At 35.8% G+C, this 20,168-nt stretch overlaps 1 protein-coding gene and 1 pseudogene across 1 annotated transcript in view; one reads left to right on the top strand and one right to left on the bottom strand.

Annotated features, from left to right (window-relative positions):
• The window catches only part of dlt (codanin-1 like protein dlt), a 60,390-nt gene extending 44,334 nt beyond the window's left edge, over nt 1–16,056 (top strand). Inside the window, exons 6-11 of the mRNA XM_081728108.1 lie at nt 4,653–4,865; nt 7,658–7,886; nt 9,065–9,234; nt 10,828–10,990; nt 12,864–13,123; nt 15,486–16,056. Coding sequence (XP_081584234.1) covers nt 4,653–4,865; nt 7,658–7,886; nt 9,065–9,234; nt 10,828–10,990; nt 12,864–13,123; nt 15,486–15,629 — 1,179 coding nt within the window. The 3' untranslated portion in view covers nt 15,630–16,056. The remainder of the gene's footprint in view (nt 1–4,652; nt 4,866–7,657; nt 7,887–9,064; nt 9,235–10,827; nt 10,991–12,863; nt 13,124–15,485) is intronic.
• Nucleotides 16,057–16,288: 232 nt separating this feature from the next.
• On the bottom strand, nt 16,289–17,301 carry LOC145662015 (histone-lysine N-methyltransferase SETMAR pseudogene; annotated as a pseudogene).
• Nucleotides 17,302–20,168: the final 2,867 nt, after the last annotated feature.

Genomic DNA, 20,168 nt, shown 5'->3' with positions numbered 1-20,168 from the left:
TAGATAATTTGCGTTGCATTTGTTTAATATTTTCTGGTGGTACCTCTTCAGTGATTACACTTTGCATGCTCTTTTAAACACTTAACTAAAGATGCTGAGTTTGCAATATCCTTACCCTGTACTACTATGTTGTCCGCCACTCGTTTGCATGTGCCTCCAATGCCATCTGGTGCACCTTTACCATGACCAGCTTCATGATAGTCCCAGGTGGCTTGGTCATGTCATCTTCCATTACCCTTTGTTGATGCTTTCCACATTTAGAACTGACACTATCCTTTTTTTCTGGAAAAATTCCACTGATATTGTTTTGTTCGTAAAACGAGATGATATCCCGTTGAAGCTCCTAAGTAGCTCTCTTGCGCACTCCGGATTTTATGCCTTTTCACGTCCTCTCTTCAGAAATCTAGCTGCGGACAACATCTGATACTTTTTCAGTACCCTTCCTCTGATTATAAAGTGTAACATTCGTTTCTCTCTCTCTCTCTCTCTCTCTCTCTCTCTCTCTCTCTCTCTCTCTCTCTCTGAATCTCCACCCTTCATTGTCTCAACTGATAGTGTTAACTGTTGATTTATAACTTCACAAAAGAGAAGTCTTTTTCTTATTTCACTCTTTATTTCTTGAATCTATGAGCTTTCCTACTTTCTTTCTTGTAGTTAAAAGTGAATCTTTGTCTGAGCTAATTTCCCTAGAAGATTTAGTTTTCAATCTTTGCAGCCGTTTCTTGTGTTTATCAAACTTTCTCTTCAGATGTTTAATCACTTTATCTTTTGGTCTCAACTCACGAGTTTTTCTCTAATTACTTTCTTTTACCCCTGTTGTCTTGTCTCTAATTTCTGCTACAATTTCTGGGGAATGTGGAATATCCTTGCGTTCCGAAGCACTGACTAGTGGAGTAATATCACAAAAAAATATTCGTATTACTTGCTACTCTCCGCCTTTGTCTGATTTTTGCTGTGTTTTGACATCACTGTTTTCTCTTCATTCGTTTTTCACTTTCTGGCATTTTTGATGAGCTTAACCTGTCCTTTCTTCCGTCTTCTTTGGTATTTCATTCTAGACACTTCTTTCAATTCCGCAGCTTTTTGCTTCAGTCCCTCATATCTTCGACGTTCAGCTTCCCTTTTTTTCTGAAGACGTTCTTCATTACTTTGCTTCTTTCTCGTCATCTGCAAGTGACAGTGTGAGATTTCTGATCCCTTATAAGTAATGTCTGGGTGCTCTGACTCCAGATAACATAGTAGTTGCCATTCTCCTGGCACCAAAATACCAGGAAAATGACTGCATAATTATGACAGGATAATTACATTTCACTAACATTTCGTTAAAATCTTACACCCTATTTATTTGTTACATGAAATAAAATACTCATTTTAAACACATTTGCTTTTTCTCTCTCTAGATAGCTAATTAATTTATATATTGTAAAAAAAAAAAAAAAAAAAAAAAAAAAAAAAAAAAAAATTTACTCACCAGAAGAATGACTGGAAATGCAGCAAAGAATCCTATATCTACTTCGCAGTACGTTTACTCAAACTGGGTGATCCAACAGGCAGTTTAAACAGTGTTGTCAATATCACAGATATAGAAGGTACTATTAATGTAAAAAATAACTCTTACGATTTTGTACATGTAATTAAATGAGCTCTTAAGAAAGACGAGAAATCGCCCAGAAGATTGACAGAAATATTAAGGATAGATTTTGATATATATATATATATATATATATATATGCTTTCTTTTTTAGATTGGAAAAGTGTCATATATTTCAAATATTGTGTGTAAAATTTATGAAATAGAATTGACATCAAAAGAAAATATACAAGATTTATTAGTAATATTCGTACATAGGGACATCCAGGAGAATGACATTTCTATTCATCTTTCCTCCCAAAATATATGAAATCATTAGGAAATATGTAAAAAATACTCATTACCAGACTGATATATTTATAAATGATATGTCTCTTGAAAAGAATTAATTTTTAAAAGCAATTTTTTATTTTACTAGTGGAAGACTTCAAAAGGCCAATCTATTCGCAAACGACATATATGTTCATTTCAGTGATCTGGAAATCTATAGATTGGGCACTAATATCGGCCATTTTCTATCATTTTCGTATATCTCCCCCTCCCACTCCGAAGCTGCAGGGCTGAATTTGGATTTGAACAGCATCGGAAGTGTCTGTTCATCTCAGCGACCCCAGAAACTGTAGATTCGAAACTAATGTCAGTCATTTTCAATCATTTTTAAATGTCTCTTCCCCTCCCTTAAGTTACACAGTCAAAGTGATATGACAGAAACCATCTCAGATTCGAAGTTCATCTCGGTTGAAAATTTGATCGAGTTCGGTCGGGTGGTTCAAGAAATATTAAGTTTTATTTATTTTTATGTATCTCCCCCTCCCTTAAGTTCTACCGTCAAAATGAAATGATAAAAAAACATCTCAGGCCCGAACTTCATCTTTGTTAAAAATTTGATCGAGATTGATCGTTTGGTTCAAGAGTTTTTAAGTTTTATTTATGTTTTAACTCCTCCCTCCCCCTCCCCTAAGTTCTATCGTCAAAGTGAATAGAAGATTTGATCGAGATCGGTCAGGTGGTTCAAGAGTGATGAAGTCACAAAGACAGCCACTTTCATTTTAATTATATATATATATATATATATATATATATATATATATATATATATATATATATATATATATATATATATATATATATATAACTACATGAGCTGACATAAATTATTGAGCACTTCCTGTAGGGCTACAATGACAAAATTTGGCATGATTGTAGCTTTCCGGAACTAACCACAGGAAAATTGCCGAAAGTGAATATTTTTAATTTTTAAGGGGTTTAAAGAGGGGATGAAAAATTTCCCCGTTATTTAAGTGGGACTTTTTTCTTACCTATAATCTCGTGTTTTGAGTACTTAGAATTGGAATAAAAACTTGAAATTAGGTATGCTTGTACGTTTTCGTTAGCACTATCTAAGTAAATCAATAAAAAGAGAAAATTTCAACTTTAGAGTGGTTTTATGAGGAAGTGAAAAATCTTTCCTATTTTATTTATATGGAACATCTTTTACACCCCCAAATTATTGAGCACATCCTGTAGGGATACAGTGATTAAATTTGGCATGATTGTAACTTTTCGGGACAAACCCACAGGAAAATTGCCAAAAGTGAATATTTTTAACTTTTAGTTGGTCTGAAAGGGGGATGAAGAATTTCCCCATGTTATTTAAATGGGCCTTTTTTTGACCTATAATCTCATATTTTACGTACTTAGAAGTGGAATAAAAACTTGAAATTCGGTATGCTTGTACGTTTTCGTTAGCGTTACCTAAGTGAATCATCAGAAATAAAAATTTCCAACCGTAGAATGGTTTTATGGGGAACTGAAAAATCTTTCCCATGTTATTATGGGACGTCTTCTACACCCCAAAATGTTTAGGCACTTCCGGCAGGTTTAGAACGATGAAATTTGGCATGATTGTAGCCTTTCAGGACTAACCGACAGGAAAATTGCCAAAAGTGAATATTTTTAATTTTTAGGGTTCTAAAGGGGGATGAAAAATTCCCTTGTTATTTAAATGGGTGTTTTCTTGGGATACAAACTCTTATCTTTTAAATAGTTGAAATAGGAAAAGAAACTATAGAATTGTGGGTTGAAGGGGTGCGAGGCCGTAGGGCGAGCAAAGACAGTGTGTAGGGGCGGAACCCGTGGATGAGCAGATTTAGAAAGTATGAAGAGCAAGTTCACGAAATTCACTGTTGATGCAAAGGCCGATAGATAAGAAATGCGAAGTCGTAGGCCGAGTAGACTCGGGAGTCTGGGGGCAGAGCCCCCAGCTAGCCAAAGGCTAGTATATATATATCCTCCTTTCCCTACTTTACACTATAAAAGTTATACCAGGCCCGAACGTCATCTATGTTGAAAATTTGATCGAGATCGGTTGGGTGGTTCAAGAGATTAGGAGTTATAAACATTGTCACTTTCAATTTTATAATATAGATTAAAGGATTATTAATGAAATGTGAACGATGTCATGAAAGCCGGTTTCCAAGAATCGGTAAAATTTGTACAGTACCCTTTCTATACTTTCGTGAAAAAAAATATAACGCTGAATTTAGGGTTTTAATATTTATTCATGAAATATGGACATAATCGCTAGGGCCGGTTTCGAGATAATGATCCGAATATACCTAACTTAAACCCACATCATTCATTTAATATAAAGCTGCATTATAAACAATGAAAAGTAAAGAGCAAATCCCCAAGAACAGGTAAGATTATGATAATCAAAAGTAATTAGGAGGTTTGATAATTAGCACGACATAGATGAGAGAGATTAAGAATTTACAATACTGTGACAATATTCGTGATTTTTAAATATGTTACGGCAAGCTACTGAGATCAATCCAGTTGTACGAAGCTTTTCAGAAGAGAAATCGTGTAGATGTCTATCCGCGTCTGCTAACTACTGTAAGTGCAGTTTTTCCGTAGAGACAACGATAATTGCATGACAACATTCGAAAATGTTCTATGTCCTCTAATTTAAACTAGGCGATTTGCATTTACTATTACTGGAATGTGAAGCAGCACAGTAGAGCTATCATATTTGTACATTTTTATTTGTATGTTACAGGTTCAGTTGGAAGACAATTTTTTCCACAATCATCCGGCCTCTGTGAAGAAGACTGTTGAATTTGTAGCAGAAAGAATTGCGTCTAAATGTGTAAAACATCTTTGTAATAATTTGCTTCCAAGAATAAGAGAATCAGGTTTAGAAGAAGTCAGAACGCTAGTCCGAGCAAAATTGCAAGAAAATATTTTGGATGACTCACCAGAAGAACTAAAAGTAAGTAGTATAGAGAAAACATCTTGGGCCGGGTTTTATCTATTGCAGTGTGCGCTCCCATTTACTTCTTATGATCAAAGTCGCTTGGGAAAGTATGGTCCATTGGGATATGAAATTTCTTCAAAACATCGATATTTATAAAACGGATCCTAATATTGAAATGTGTTTCAGGGTAGATGCAAGAAATGAATTGCCTAATACTTTATTGTTATACAGATTTCACATTTGTTCTTATAAATTTTCTGATGATACCCTTTATACTAGCAAATGCTATATTAAAATTGGAGAATTTCTTAAATGTCAAAATAATAGTTCACCCTATAGACGCTCGTGTAATGAATAATTAGCTTGCACTTCTGTAGTGTACTTGGTCCCGAGTTTATGCTAATCAGAGCACAACATTTTTCTGTGAAATAACTGAAAATGTAGTGAAATCGAGTGAAAAAAAATCAAAGTTAATTACAGTAAAAGCCAATGTCCTGACCACTCATCAGCAGAAGTCTTCAGACTAATAGTGCTTCGTCAGCTGTTAGTGCCAGAGAGATTAGTTGAATGTATAGCAGAAATATGGAGTATACTGGCATAGTGGTATAGATTGTGACCTGTGATAATAGTCATAACAGCAAGTAAAAGATAACGCATCACACACACCACTGTAAATCACAAAATAAAACTTTCGAGGAGCAAAGCTCTTATCCTCAGCTGACTTGAATTTGAAAAATGCTAAATGGTGAAAACATGTGAGAAGATGAAAGGATAACAATGATTATTCATGCCACTTCACGTCCACGAACACTATGAACAGAGATTTTATATTCAATCCTTGAGTTCCTTGCAAAGTTGTTGAACATTGCCTTAGTCTTTTCCATATTTATTTTTAATCCGATTTCCTTGCTTACCATTAGCGAAACGAAGATGAGTCAGGTGCTCCCCATTTACATTTATTCTTTTATTCCTTCAGTTGAGAGATCGAAACATGTACGCAAGTACGTTTGTGAAAAGGAGAAATGGTATCACGATTATCCCATATATATGAGACCTTCACATATTAGCTCCCACGGAAGCTTATAGTTTCACTCCAAGTGTATATATATATATATATATATATATATATATATATATATATATATATATATATATATATATATATAATATGTATGTGGTATTTGATTTCTCGGTAACTACTGGCCGGATCTGAACCAAATTTTGTGGGCAAATAGCTCATGGTCAAGGGAATAAAAATGCTATATTTGGTAGTTGGACTCGGCTCGCCTTGTATGTGGTACTTTATTTCTCGATAGCTATTGGCTGGACCTGAACCAGATTTATGGGCAAATAACCCTTGGTTTAGGGAATAAAAATTGCTATAGTTTGTGGCAGGTCTTAGACAGGCTTGGCTCGTCTTGTGTTGTATGTGGTACTTTGTTTCTTGGTAAGTACTGGCCAGATATGAACGAAATTCGGTGGGCAAGTAGCTCATCCCCTAAGAACTAAAGATCGCTACGTACTCATATGATAGCCAGGCTTAGCAAGGGACAGACGCGGCTCGTCAACAGAGGCTGTGCTCCACAGCTTTGCACACCGGCAGTTCCTGAGTTCAGTTCACTTCGGCTTGTTTTGCTTTTGTCTTTGTGACAACAGTAACGCAAAGGAAGAGTCGTATGAATTCCTTTCTGTGTGAAAGAGGAATATTCAAGCCAAAAGATGTGCCCAAAAATTAACCCAGAACCCCTAGTACTCAGAAATTAACAAGAAAGACATGAAATTCTTTTGCTTATCGGAAAGTACTTTAGAGTGAAAAATCTTAGGGAGACGTCCGAAATACTCTTTTGGTCCATATCATTATTGTAATTACCATTGAAACTATGTGCTTCGGATACAACCCTGAATAGTGGTTCCAAATCCCACTTCAAACAGTAAGCTTTGTCTCATATAATCTAGATATTGAAAAGAGACGTTAAACTTGATAGCATACTAGAAATATTTATCGTTGGATATAGGACTCAGCATCATATTCAGAATATTTATGATGCATAATAACAAACTGGTAGTATAGGAAGTGCTCTTTAATCCGGCATTTTATAGTTCGGCACATTCTATAATGCAGCACCGATCTTTACCCACTCGCATTTTTTTTTTTTTTTCAAACAAAGTTACAATTCCGAAAAACTATCCGTGACGATATTTTTAAAATAAGAGATTCGAATTACAGAATCAACGTGATACCAGAGACTTTTTAAAACAATAAAGCTCTTGTCATTGGGCAGTTTATTATAGATTGTGTTAAATATTATTGTACTTCTGTAAATTTTGCTTTTGTACTTTTTTTTTTTATTATTATTATTTTTATACAGAAATACATGAATTTTTCTTTTGTACTGTTTTTCTTTAAAAATTATTTTATTAATACAGAAATACATGAACTTAAACTTAGAAAAGGTTTGAATTCAATTTTGTATTTTATTGATGTATAAATAATATTTTAAACTCTACAGTTGCTAGAATGATGAATACTTTGTAGGATATCGTCTAAACAGATTCAGAGTTGAAAACACAGTAAGCGCTCTAGGCATTAACAGATAAAATACATATTTTAATAATTTGCGTCTTAATCTATAGTGATTTTCTTCTGGTATTCCCGTTAAAACTATATTGACATTCAATAAAACGGCAAAATCTCTAATCCAGCATGGCCGTGGTTTCAAAGTGCCAGATTAAAGAACGCGTACTGTAGTTAATTTCTTTAAGTGCAGAATTTCAATTTATGTTCAATAATTTCTTTGTTTTTATAGGAACAGTTAACGAAGAAGGTCCAAGTGATTGCCGAAAAGGCCTGTTGTGAACTGAAAAGCAAGTCCGATGATCTTGTTTCGAATTACTGTGAAAAGAATTGCAGAGAAGCGTTACCTGCTCTTCTGTCCGAAGACTTGTTAGACGAAGTTGTAAAAATGTGTATATGTATCGCTAGTAGGCTAAGTAAAGGCAGAGTGAATCAATGGCTTAGTACTCACGTATCTATAGGTTAGTATTGTCTTTTTTTTTCTTCTTTCTTTCATCTAATTGTAAATGCATATATCGGCAATGTTTAGCAAGCTGGTGGTAATATTGACTTTTTCACTACAAAGTTACTGTACTTCTGATTTTGAATGTTGACACGTCATATATATATATATATATATATATATATATATATATATATATTGGCACGAGAACTTTACCGCCCTCCATCAGAGGTACTCCTGCCTATAGTATTGAATTTGACGACAGTTGAATCGAGGTCTGAGAGGAACTGCAAATGATATGTCAAATTATAATTCATAAAATTGAAACCAAAAATGACAATTTGAATAGATATTGCATAGTATAAACAAGGTGAGACAAGGTATTAGTTTTGTTTGGAAAGTGTAGACATAGAGGGTCAATGTAGTGACGAATATTTGAAAGAGAAAGTAGTTTTCCGTATTTTGCAGTTCTTTATATCTTGTTTATATGCTAACGTTTAAAACGCCGAAAATACCATACTTTGAAAAAATGTTTACGATGGTTTCATATGCTCTATTGTTGCTTGTTGAAATAGTAACGACGCGTGTTACATAACGCTTCCACTGAGCGACAATTGAGCAGAGAAAAATGTCTATTGACCGTCGTAAACTTTTACAAAGAATGGCGTTTTTAGCTTATTTAGGAATCTAGTAAAACTGAAGTCTGTGGCGCCTATATAGCCTACAAACCACTTTGACCGGCCATGCAGTTTTTAGTTGGGTGATATATGGTAGCATATCACCTTCCAGCGTCTTTAATATAGGCTTTCTAACTAGCATTTAGGCAAATTATATTAGAGTAAGTGCATATTTAGAACCAACTGCGAGAATTTACTTTGGTTTTATTTTGCACTGTAATTTTTATTACCATTATTAGCTTCTGTCAGCTTTTTTTGGCCTATTCGGGGTGATCCAAAAGTCAGTTTCCCGTAACAGAAACTGCATATGTAGTTCAAAGAATTAAAATTTTGTTAAAATGGGAAACCTATCGAACGTGTACGGTAGATCGTGTTTCTCTTACTTTTCTTCAGTAATTCCTTGCATGTATTATGGTCTTGTTCTCTACGAATTGCACAAATATAAAGTAAGATTGATGTTTAAATATGTTGAATTTGATTTAAAATTTCAATTAACGAATCTTCTGTATTGATTTTACAGGTATATTTTTGCAGGAGTATGAAGCAGAAGTTGAAAAACTAATCAGAGCTGCTGTTCGAACCAACAGTAATTCTGAACAGAAAGTATCAAGTGTTCTTCCACCAGGAGGCAGGAACGTGGATCATTTAGAAGAAGCTATTACACCCCCTCAGGCTTTAAATCAATTGAGAGTAGGTATATCAAACAAGTAATTCGTATATGAAAATCACGATTTACTATTTAAGTATCATTTATGATTGTGGTCTGTGAAAATCTTGTCAACATATCGACGGTGTTAAGGTAAAACGTCGTAAGCTTCATTTCCAACTTTTTTCAGGAAAAAAAAAGAAAAGAAAAAAGAAACTAACTTCCATTCCATTTACATCCTTGCTCTCGTCTTCGGTGTGAGCGGTCCCGGGTTCGATTCCCGGTGAGGGTACTCGGTCGAAAAAGTGTAAAACGCTTTTTTAGGCCAGCCACCCTGAGTGAGGTTTTCCTGGATTTTCCTCATTCACACCAGGCAAATGCCGCGGTGGTACCTAACTTATAGGTCCCAGGTGGCTTTCTTGCTTCCCCACTCCTTTCTTCCTTCCCTTTCCCCGGATAGTGTGCTCGCCGAGGGACGTCATCCCTCAAACGTGACGGGCTAAATGGCCTTAGATGCCGAAAGTCCAGAAATTAAATCCTAAATTCTAAAATCCATTTACATCCTTGCAAGACACAAGTATAAAAAGTGGTTTATTTGCCTTAATAATACACGCAAGCTTACAATATTTGTCTCACCTATGGCGTAATCTATAATGAGCTGAGTAAGATAAAAATCCAAATTTTCATTTTCATTTTTTTTTTTTTTTTATTATGGTTACGACCTTTTACCTTAACACCGTCGATATGTTACTTTATCTTAGCTTTTCTCTTTCTTTCTTTTTATTTTTTCGAAAGTTACTTGAAAAACTGCATAATTTTTTTTAAACAGAAAAAGATCTCGTAAGATATATGTATCCATACTAGTGATATGCCTTTATCACGTCATGCAATATAAATGTCCACGTTTTATATCATGGCAAATTGCTGGAAAGTTATTAAATCTTGTGAATAGCTACCCTATGCATATACAGTATTTATTAATACTGTGCCGTAAATTTGGAAGGTGATTCTGCACACCAAAATACGAGAAAAAAGAAGTTCTTATAAACACATATTTTAAATCGCTAGTTGCCGATTTAGCGGCTTCCGTAAACGGGAGAAAAGCAACTTTAGGATGGTATTTCTACGAGAATCAATCAACATACGCTTGGCGGTCGAAGAGTTTGTCATAGAAAGCAACCCTCTTCTATCGAAAACTGCAGATGTTAAACGTGAACATTAGTGACGTTTAATAAATTATAATTTTATAATCGTAATAATATGAGATGATTTAACTATGATTTCGAAATAATAAAAATAATAGTACTTGAAACAATTAACAAAAAGTTTAACATTCAACTATTGGCAACAGCACGGTCAGCGACCTTGGTTACCGAGAAACAGTGTGAAATAATACCATAATGATTGGCGAACAATCGTTTTCTTCTTTTTGTTTATAACACGTACAATTATCTGCCAGGTGCAACTTTTCTTTAATCGTACAATAATGTTGTGTGATAATATTTTCACTATCCACTTCGGGATCCTTTGTTCCAAACATATTGAAGAAATTTCTAAACATAAATATAAGTTTTGTTTTCTTATTCTGCAAACAGCAGTCATTACTATCATTGAATTGTATGTTTTCTTTTTCACAGGAGTTTTTGTGGGAAATTCTGAACAGAGAAATCCGAGTAACTACTGAACAAGTTGAAAGCATGTTAGAAAAGATATCATCCACTATTGACAATCGTGCAGATCTTATTCCATACGCTGAGAAGATGCTTCAGATGTTGAGTGTGGATCTTGTCCTTGCACTAGGTGTGTATTGATGTGAGTCATTGCTTTTGCAACGTCGTGTTTTTGAAATGAATTGCAAATAACGTACTGTATCTCAACGAAAGGAGCAACTGTCCAAGTTTTATTTTGTATTGTGGATGGCTAGTAATTCTCACACATGTCTGTAGCAGAGAAAACAAGATAGCAATGCAGATAAGGAAAGCATCGGGAAAACTGCAAGATTAAAACGTAAAATACTAATATTTAAATGCAATATAACGGTAACACGTAGCCACTGATAAACAAAAGCTTACAATAATTATATTTTACAGTTTCAGTATTATTTTTTCTTGAATACTTCGCTGGTTTAGCAAATTACACTGCCATTTTAACTAATCACGGTTGACGTGGAAATATCATTGGACAAATAAATAATAAAAAAAAAAAAATTCGTTCCTCTTACGTATATATTTTTCCTCGTCTAAAAAGTGGCAAGACTACGTCACTTGTACCCAAGCTATCTTGCACACCACTATCCGAATGGTGGCTTCGATTCTATGCATCATTGACTGATGTCTGAAAAAGCACAGAACATCATCGAGAGGCAAGTTTCTATCGTGCGTATATATGAAGTACCATTGCTGGATATTGGGTTACGAGTGGGTGTGGTGCGTAGATTTTGTACACATATTTCAAAGGACTCACCAAGTCTTCTCGGCACCTATCAGTGGTGAAAAGCTGAGGAGACCGGATGCCTGTGGAAAAAAGAGAGTTAGTAGGCCCGTAGACCCAAAGGAAATGTTGACCATGTTAGTCGTTGCATCGATGTGTACCGCATGGCAAAATGGTTGGGTGATCGAGCAAGAGACCCCTTTCGAGCATCGAGGCTGTATGAGGTGGGGACATCCTGCTTAAAGAGGTACCCGAACCATTATTCGAGATTGTATCTGAAACGAACATTCCCATCTAGAGTCGAACGTAGAACTACGCAGATAGAAGATACGCTGCGTTAACCAATTGGCCGGGGCAGGGAGTGCGTATATTGATTGCATATGACCATGAAATGAAACCTTGCGAGTTTCTCTTTTCATTGAGATGTAATACGTACCCGTTTCTACATTCCTTAAATGGCGTTATTATATTATGAAGATTTTTAAAAATCTTATTCATTATATTAACGTATTTATGAATGTAGATAAGTAAGTGACTAAGTGCTGAATAACTTGTGCTGTCCTATTATATTGCTTAATTATAATTATTATATTTAAATATTAGTATTTTACAATATTTAATTATATTGCTTATATCTACTTTTGCCACTATAATTGTGTTGCTTGTCTATTGAATATCATCGCTGGATAGTAATTTTTAAAATCACATCACGAAAATACAGTAGTATGAGAGTTAAACTTTATACTGATTGTGATACCCAAACAATATTTGTAAAATTCTTATGATTTGTAGAATTTTAGATAATTCTAATTAAATATCCATAAAAGCAATCAAAGTAGTTTGCAATACATTGTGTTGGTGTAGTAGCTTTTCTAGTGCTGAAATTACATTGATATATATGAATGGTAAATATTTAAGCTTTTGATAGATATATTTTGCAACAATTTGGAAAAATCTTATTAACTGATATAAGGCAGGTATTTTTTATGAGTTCATTTTTAACTTATGGTAGGACATAAGAATACCATAAAAAGAGATTCATGTACTGTAGGTGCAAGTTTTCATTCTAAAATTTGAAATTCATTTATGTACTTAAAAGTGGATTCCTTAAGAGTCCACTTAACGAATTGAGAGTATACTGTTTTAAATTATTTTATTTCCAATTCAGCGAGTAAGCAGTCACATAGATTGAGTTTTGTCACAAAATTCCTGCACTGATTCAGTGTATCTTTATTTTTCCTAGTCACTCACAGTCCAGAAGTCATAAACAGTGCTCTACAACAGAAGTTCATTGCTTTCTGGAAAAGAGATAATACGCCTCCCACAGGATTGAACCGTTTGCTGTGCCCACGGAACATTCTGATGTTTGCTCAATCTAAACAGTCTTTCCAGACATGGAATAAATTGGAGTTTCTGCTGATTGATTTAGTAAAGTCGAAACTTCTCTCACTAACTAATTTGGAACAACAATGTCTTACACTTCTGCATCAACAGTGGCCCCAGGTATGGATTTTGCAGAAACTATTATACTTCCGAACTAGTTATTTAGTGTTATAAAGCGACAATATCCGCACATGTATCTGTTGACAGGAACCAAATCAAAAACAGTAAAAGATAGCGACAAGTGGTTTTACGATATGGATTCAGTTCCCCAAGAGTAGGATACATATCTTACTTTAATCGTCCATTCAAACCATTTCCAGATAGTAGTAGAAATGTATCATTTCCATTTTAGAGCAAAACCGCTAATATCATAAAAAACAAGATATTTTTTTTTCGATATAAATTCAACGTCCAGGTAATTAGTTTCATCTGCTCTTATATTTCTGTACTAGAACCGGGCGTAGTAATACCACTTTCTGTTTCAAAATTAATTTCCATAGGACATAAACGGTAACAGAGAGCGGAAAAACTTTCCTCGGATGGATTCAGCGTCTCAGGAATAGGTTCCAGTTCCTCCCTTATCCCTTTGTTTAAACCACAAGTAGTGGAAGTGACTTATTTTCGCTTTCAGTACTGATGGCCGTAAAGGAAAATATTAATAGATGGTGAGAAGCGGTTATTTGGTATAGATTCAGCGTTAACAAGAATAGGTCTCATACTCGCTCTTACCTTTCTAGTAAAACTGGAAGCGGTACAAATTCAGCATTTTCGGTTTTAATATTGATTTCCATCAAGCAAAAACTATGAGATAGCAAAAGAAAAAGTTTTGGATTCAAGTCCCAAACACAAGTTCCATCTCTGACCTTATTCCTCTATTCAAACCAGAGGTAATTTATTACTTCCGGTTTCAACATTGAATTCTCATAGTTCTATAGGTTCCGTAACTTCAGAATGTGAAGCGAGACCCATTTGTTTTATTTATGAACAGAGTTCCAGAACAACTTTTAAGACTTCTGTATATTTGAAGACATCATCTTAGTGTTTGCCTGGTGCGACTGGGGAAAAGTCGTAGTCACGAAGGCGTGCCGTAGGGTTCGAAACAGCAACCTTCCTGAGCGCTATTCGTTCTTCAACGCTTCTCGCAAATTAATAAGAATGGAAGAAATAATCCCTTGTTCACTAAAGTGAAAGAAGGACTTTCTGTTGCATAAAGTTGGGAGGGTTGGGTGTACTGATCCTCTTATCCTTCACCAATTCGTCAGATAAATTTTATAGATGTTACAGTGGCAGTGACTCGTATAAAAATGGATGTCATGGCAAGTGTAGAAGCTGCTTTAATAAGGTTATTTTCCTAAATAATTGATTGAGCGATTTGATAACTATTTCATGGTTAGCAATAGATGATTTAGTTTATTTATTTTTATGAAGTTTACAACACATATTGAAAAAATCTAAAGCACAAATTGTATTCTGAATGGGTAATGGAACATGCAATTTTGGTTCAGTATTTTGTAAAATGTGATAAAATTTTTATAGCTTAATTTTTTCACACTTACCTTCCCTGAATAAAATTAAAGTGTATAAACATATGCAGTATTTTACATACAAATTATTCGGTTTTTCTTTTTCCGGAAGGAAAGTTCTACATTTTCCACATTCATTTTTTTAAATATATATTTTATTATTAAGATTCCTTGGATGTGTGTATCTTTTGTTAAACGAATTCAAAAATCTATAGTTACCCCGCGTAGCATAGTTACTGACGCGTAGCATAGCTTTTAATGCTAGCGGTCGTGGGTTTGATTCTTGATGGAGACACTCAATCGAAAAGTTGAGTTGATTTTAGTTTAGCGTCCCTTTCAGCAGCGAGGCTATATGAGACGTGTACCTACTGATTAACGTGGAATCCGAACCACATAAGCTCCCGCCGGGAATTGAACCCGGATCTCCCACGCCAAAGGCGCGTACGCTAACCGCTTAGCCACGAAGGAGCTCTCAATCGAAAAGGTGTAACATCTTTTTCAGGACGGCCATCCTGAGTGAAACTTTTTCTCATTCACACTAGGCAAATGTCGGTATTGGCGCGGGGGATCTAGATTCGATTCCCGTGGGGAGCTTTTGTGGTTGGAATCCCACGTTAATCTGTAGGTCCACATCTTAAATAGCCTCGCTGCTCAAATCAAATCAGTTATTTAAAAGTTTGCTCTATTTAATTGTGCAGTTCACTTCGACAAAATTGTATCCAAATTTGGTAATCAGAACAGATATTCAGTGCCCTAGAATGAACGCAAACTACAATACTTTTACAGTTACCCAACTTGAATTTTAATTTAAAGAAGGGTCATAGTGAGTTATTGAATATCAAGAACATCAACTATATAACATACATTAATTTATTATAATGTTGTCTGTATTACGCTACTGTTTGATTTTTTTAAAAAGTTCCTTTTTCATTGTATATGTAACACTATTTCTTTTCCAGGAAATTTTGAATAAATGTGCCAGTTGCATCCAAGGGGTATTAGACGCATATAAAAGACACAACAATGATTGTGATACGGAATTAATGTTACTAATGGATTGGTTAGTACAAGTTTATTCCACCATGGATATCATTGATGAATGAATATATTTGAAGGAAGTCCTGTGAATACCAAGGCTGTGACTTCATATATTTTCTTTTGTTAGATTGTTACGTGAATTTCATTTGACATCCAATTTTTAGAGTACATTTTTATATTGTATTGTATATTATGTACGATATTACGAAAGATAAGTAACAGTTTTGTTCTGTGTCGATTTTAGTTCTTTTCAGATTACATGTATACTGTAATATTTTTGAAACTTTTGTCTTAAGCTATGTATTGTATAGGAGCTAATTTTTATTGATGACGCTGCTCATAATGGGCGAATTAAAAACAAAATTTAAAACTAAAAGTGTTACAAATTTCATATTACTTCTGTTAATGAGTTTTTCTGTAATAAACCTATACAGAACATTCTAAATTAATTTTATTGATGTATATTTTGTAAATAAATATTTCTTTGCAAGTTATGTGTTGTATAGAAGTTATCTTGAACCACAACTTCAGTTATACAGGGTGTCCAAGAAGTCTAAGTTTTAAGTATCACAGAGAGTTCTCCAACTTAAAAAGTAGCTTGTAATAAATATCTTAGTCTACTATTTGCACTCAAGGATTTAAATGCATCAGGTTGTAAAGAAAGTTCTTGCGGTTTTCAGCCTTCAATTTCGAAAGAGCATATCTCAATTCAAACAAACCTTTTTTAATCGAAATAAAAACCATGACAATCAATACACTTTTGCCAACGAGAAACAAATGTGTTAATGTCGGTAGCATAGAATTCTGGAGTTCTGGACGCGACGAAGTCGTTCAAGGTCGCTTCGGCATCGTCTGTGCTTTTGAAGTATTTCTCGCGGAGGAAGTTGTCGAGATGCCTGAAAAAGTGGTAGTCGGTTGACGAGAGGTCCGGCGAGTATGGTGGATGAGCAGAGTTTCATAGCCCAATGCGTTCAACTTTTGCTGCGTCTGTGGTGCAACATGCGGACCAGCGTTGTCGTGGAGCATGATTGGTCCCTTTCTGTTGACCAATGCCGGGCACATACGTCGAAGCTTCTGGTCATTTCGTCGATTTGTTGCCAGTGCTTCTCCGCCGTAATCTTTTAGCCCGGATTCAGAAAGCTGTGATGGATGAGACCGGCTGCAGACCACCAAACAGTCACCATGATCTTTTGTGGGTGGAGTTTTGGCTTCGGGAACTGATGAGGAGCTTCGCCGACGTCCAATCACTGCGCCGAACGTCGCCGATTGTTGTAAAGGATCCACTTCTCATCACACGTCACAATCCTGTCGAGAAACGGGCCGTTCTTGTTCCGCAGAAGAAAAGACGACACCTCAAAACGACGATTTCGATGATTTTCGGTCAATTCGTCCGTCTCCCATTTATCGTGTTTTTGACTTCCCAATCTCTTGCAGGTGGTTGGAAATTGTCATAGGTGTTACACCCAAGTCTTTAGCAAGCTCTCAAACAATTGTGCGTGGATTGGCTTCGACTAAGGCTGTCAGTCGGTCGTTGTCAACAGCGGATGGCCGACCACTGTGCTCGTCATCTTCCAGGCTCTCGTCACCGCTGCGAAATTTCTTGAACCACCATTGTGCCGTACGTTCGTTAATCGTTCCTGGGCCAAACGCATCGTTGATATCACGGGCTGTCTGTGCAGCTTTTCGGCCTAACTTGAACTGGAACAAGAAAATCGTGCGAATTCGTCTCTTGTCCATGCTATCTTTGAAGTCCAGAAAAAAGTGGGGAAAAAAAAGTATTTCAAAACAAAACTAATACAACGGATAGATAGAGCGAAAAACGCGCTTTAAACTTATATATATAGGCACAATATTATAACGACACTTGAGTTGAAAATACATCACTGAAAATGGAAGTAAGAAAAACCGCAATATAACTTTCTTTACAACCTGATAATTTCAACATGCATTTTGCTTACAAAACGCCATAACCAATTTTTTTTTTTCTTCTTCTACCCATGACAGTAAATACTAATAAGATGGCTGGTTTAAAGAAATACTCAAAAGATTCACGTAGCTTCTTCCTTCTAAGCAATGAGACACGAAAAGCAGGTTTTTGTTTTTTTTACAGTTAAGTTCACGTTGTTAATGGATGTTGATCTGCTGCAAGACGAAAGAAGTATTTTTTGCTGTTATTTTTTTCCTCTGTTAATTTTGTACAAAGGTAACCAAGAAAGTTCTGTAGTTTTTTTTTTTTTTTGTGTGTGTGTGTGTGTGTGTGTGTGTGTGTGTGTGTGTGTGTGTGTGTGTGTGTGTGTGTGTGTGTGTGTGTGTGTGTGTGTGTGTGTGGGTGGGTAGGTAGGTAGGTAGGTAGGTAGGTAGGTAGATAGGTAGGTCTGTGTTCAATTGGCCCTCACACCGTGAGTTGAATGCGAATGGTGATAAGACGAAGGTCAGATGTTGGTGAAGATATATCCAACATACTACCTAGTTGTGGCAGTTCAGTTACACCGTGAACTTGCGTAAAGACGGAGTGAATATCGGACCTCCACACAGTGTCCTAAGGGCGTGTATGTTGTACGAGTTGGGGTGAAAAGCCGCTGTGGCGGGGTGGAAGATATGTCAGACCTTTGGTGAGGGTGTTGTGACTACGCGGACAGTGCAGCGGTGATTTAACAAGTTTACGGACTGTGACGAAACACTCAAAAACGCACTACTTACCGGAAGTCCAACATATGTCAAAAATGAAGATCTTCAGGCAGCAATTGAAGCGAACAGTGACCAAATATGTGACGAACTGGAACTGTAATTCAGTGTGAGTGGAGAAACCATTCGGCAGCATCTCGACATCGTCATCATTGCTTAGCATCCCATAAACCGGTTCCAAAACAGCCGAAACCAGCACTGCACCAGGTCATCCTGTGTGCTTGGTGGACTACTCGCCGTATCGTGCATTGGGAACTGCTACTAGTTGATCAAAGCATCAATGTAACTGTGTACTGTCATAGGGTGTCTACAAGTCAAGTAAAAGTCAAAAAATAGAACACTAGGTCAAGAATGTCAAGAAAAGTAAGAAATGGCACGGTAGATCAAGAATTTGCAATGGACGGTCCCAATATGAACGTAAAATGTTTGCGTGATTTGAAGGAACGCCTCAAAAATTAAAGCAGATGATCCAGACCAGCCAGAATTTTTTTGACGTGGGAACTGCTCTTTGCACATGGAGCCTACAAAACTGCTCATAACAAGATTAGGTGGCCACTTCATGAGTTTCTTCGTTCTTTTTTATATCTGTCCAATGATTATCCTTCCAGACGAGTAGATTACATACACTTTTCTGGTTCTTTAAGATTTCTTTTGAAGTTGTGTGCAATCAAGTGGCTGGAAAACTCGAAAGTCATTTTAAAAAGCCTTAGAAATGAGCACACCTCATAGGAAGTGTATGAACGGTGCCCCCCCCCCCCAAAAAAAAAAAAAATAAAAGGCCTCCTTAAACTAAGAACTTTGAAAAGGTACAAAAATTTCTGCGGATCAGCTTCTAGTTGCAAATCTTGAGTTTCTTCAGTCTGTTGTACTTGAGTTGGAGCCTTTTCTTGCCACATTTCAGTCTAATGATTCAGTTCTGCCATTCATACACAGGAAACTGTACAGTATTGCAACCAGATTCATTCGCAAAGATGTTATGAATGAAATAAACAACGCCAGAAAGCTCAGTACCATTGATTTGACAGATTCGTCCAATATCAAAATGGCTCAGGATATAGATGTTGGTTATGGTGCTTCTGGCGCTTGCAAAAGTTTAAAAGATCTGGAGATACCGGTACTGTCGTTTCGGAAGCAGTACAGAGAATTTTTGATCACTTTGTTCAAGAAACTGGTTGAAAGTACCCATTGGCCTGCAGCATTGTTAAAGGGGCCTCTTGTCTTTCACCAGATGTAATGGCGAAGCTCATTACGAGTGTCTTGTAAGTGAAAGTGTTAATTATGAACAACAGTAAAGCCATAAAAGCCAGGATGAAAGTTAAAGCGTATTCTAAGTTGTAACACTGAGATGATAAGGTTAGGTAAATTAGATGTGCAGTCTTTATTAATTACAAATTGTTAAGACAGAAGTGTAAAATATCTTTAGCTTTCATCTTAATCGGCCATTGATAGAGGATTAAAAAAAGAAACCGCTAAAATATTGTAATACTTGGCCAAGAAAATTTGTAAAATCGTCAAGAAAAGTCAAGAAAAGGTCAAGAAATTCGGATTCTATTTTTGCTCTTCCAGGTACGTCGTAGGTGACATATCGATGTTCGAAAGTGGTGGGTGAAAAAGCGACAGAACTTTCTTGGTTGCGTTATAACATGAATCTGACCGTCACTTGTTAATAAATTTGGTGCAGGTTCTCCAGAGGGCAGTGGCGGCTAATCATAGTGTTGCAGCGTTGCGCAACGACCAAAGTATTTCGAGAAAAAATATTATTATCAGTAGTAGTAAAGAGTAGAAAAAATACTTTCTAATACTCCCCTATATACTTTAAATAACATAATTTTTAACTTCTATAACTGTAAAATCCTTTAATCCGTTTTAAAAAGCGAAACACAACCCGTTATAGAGTCTCTAATTTATATTACGTTGCA

This window comes from Thermobia domestica, chromosome 10 (genome assembly GCF_964235325.1).
Source record: "Thermobia domestica chromosome 10, izTheDome1.hap1.1, whole genome shotgun sequence".
NCBI classification, from domain to species: Eukaryota; Metazoa; Arthropoda; class Insecta; order Zygentoma; family Lepismatidae; genus Thermobia; species Thermobia domestica.
This window is presented reverse-complemented; position numbering and strand designations above follow the sequence as displayed.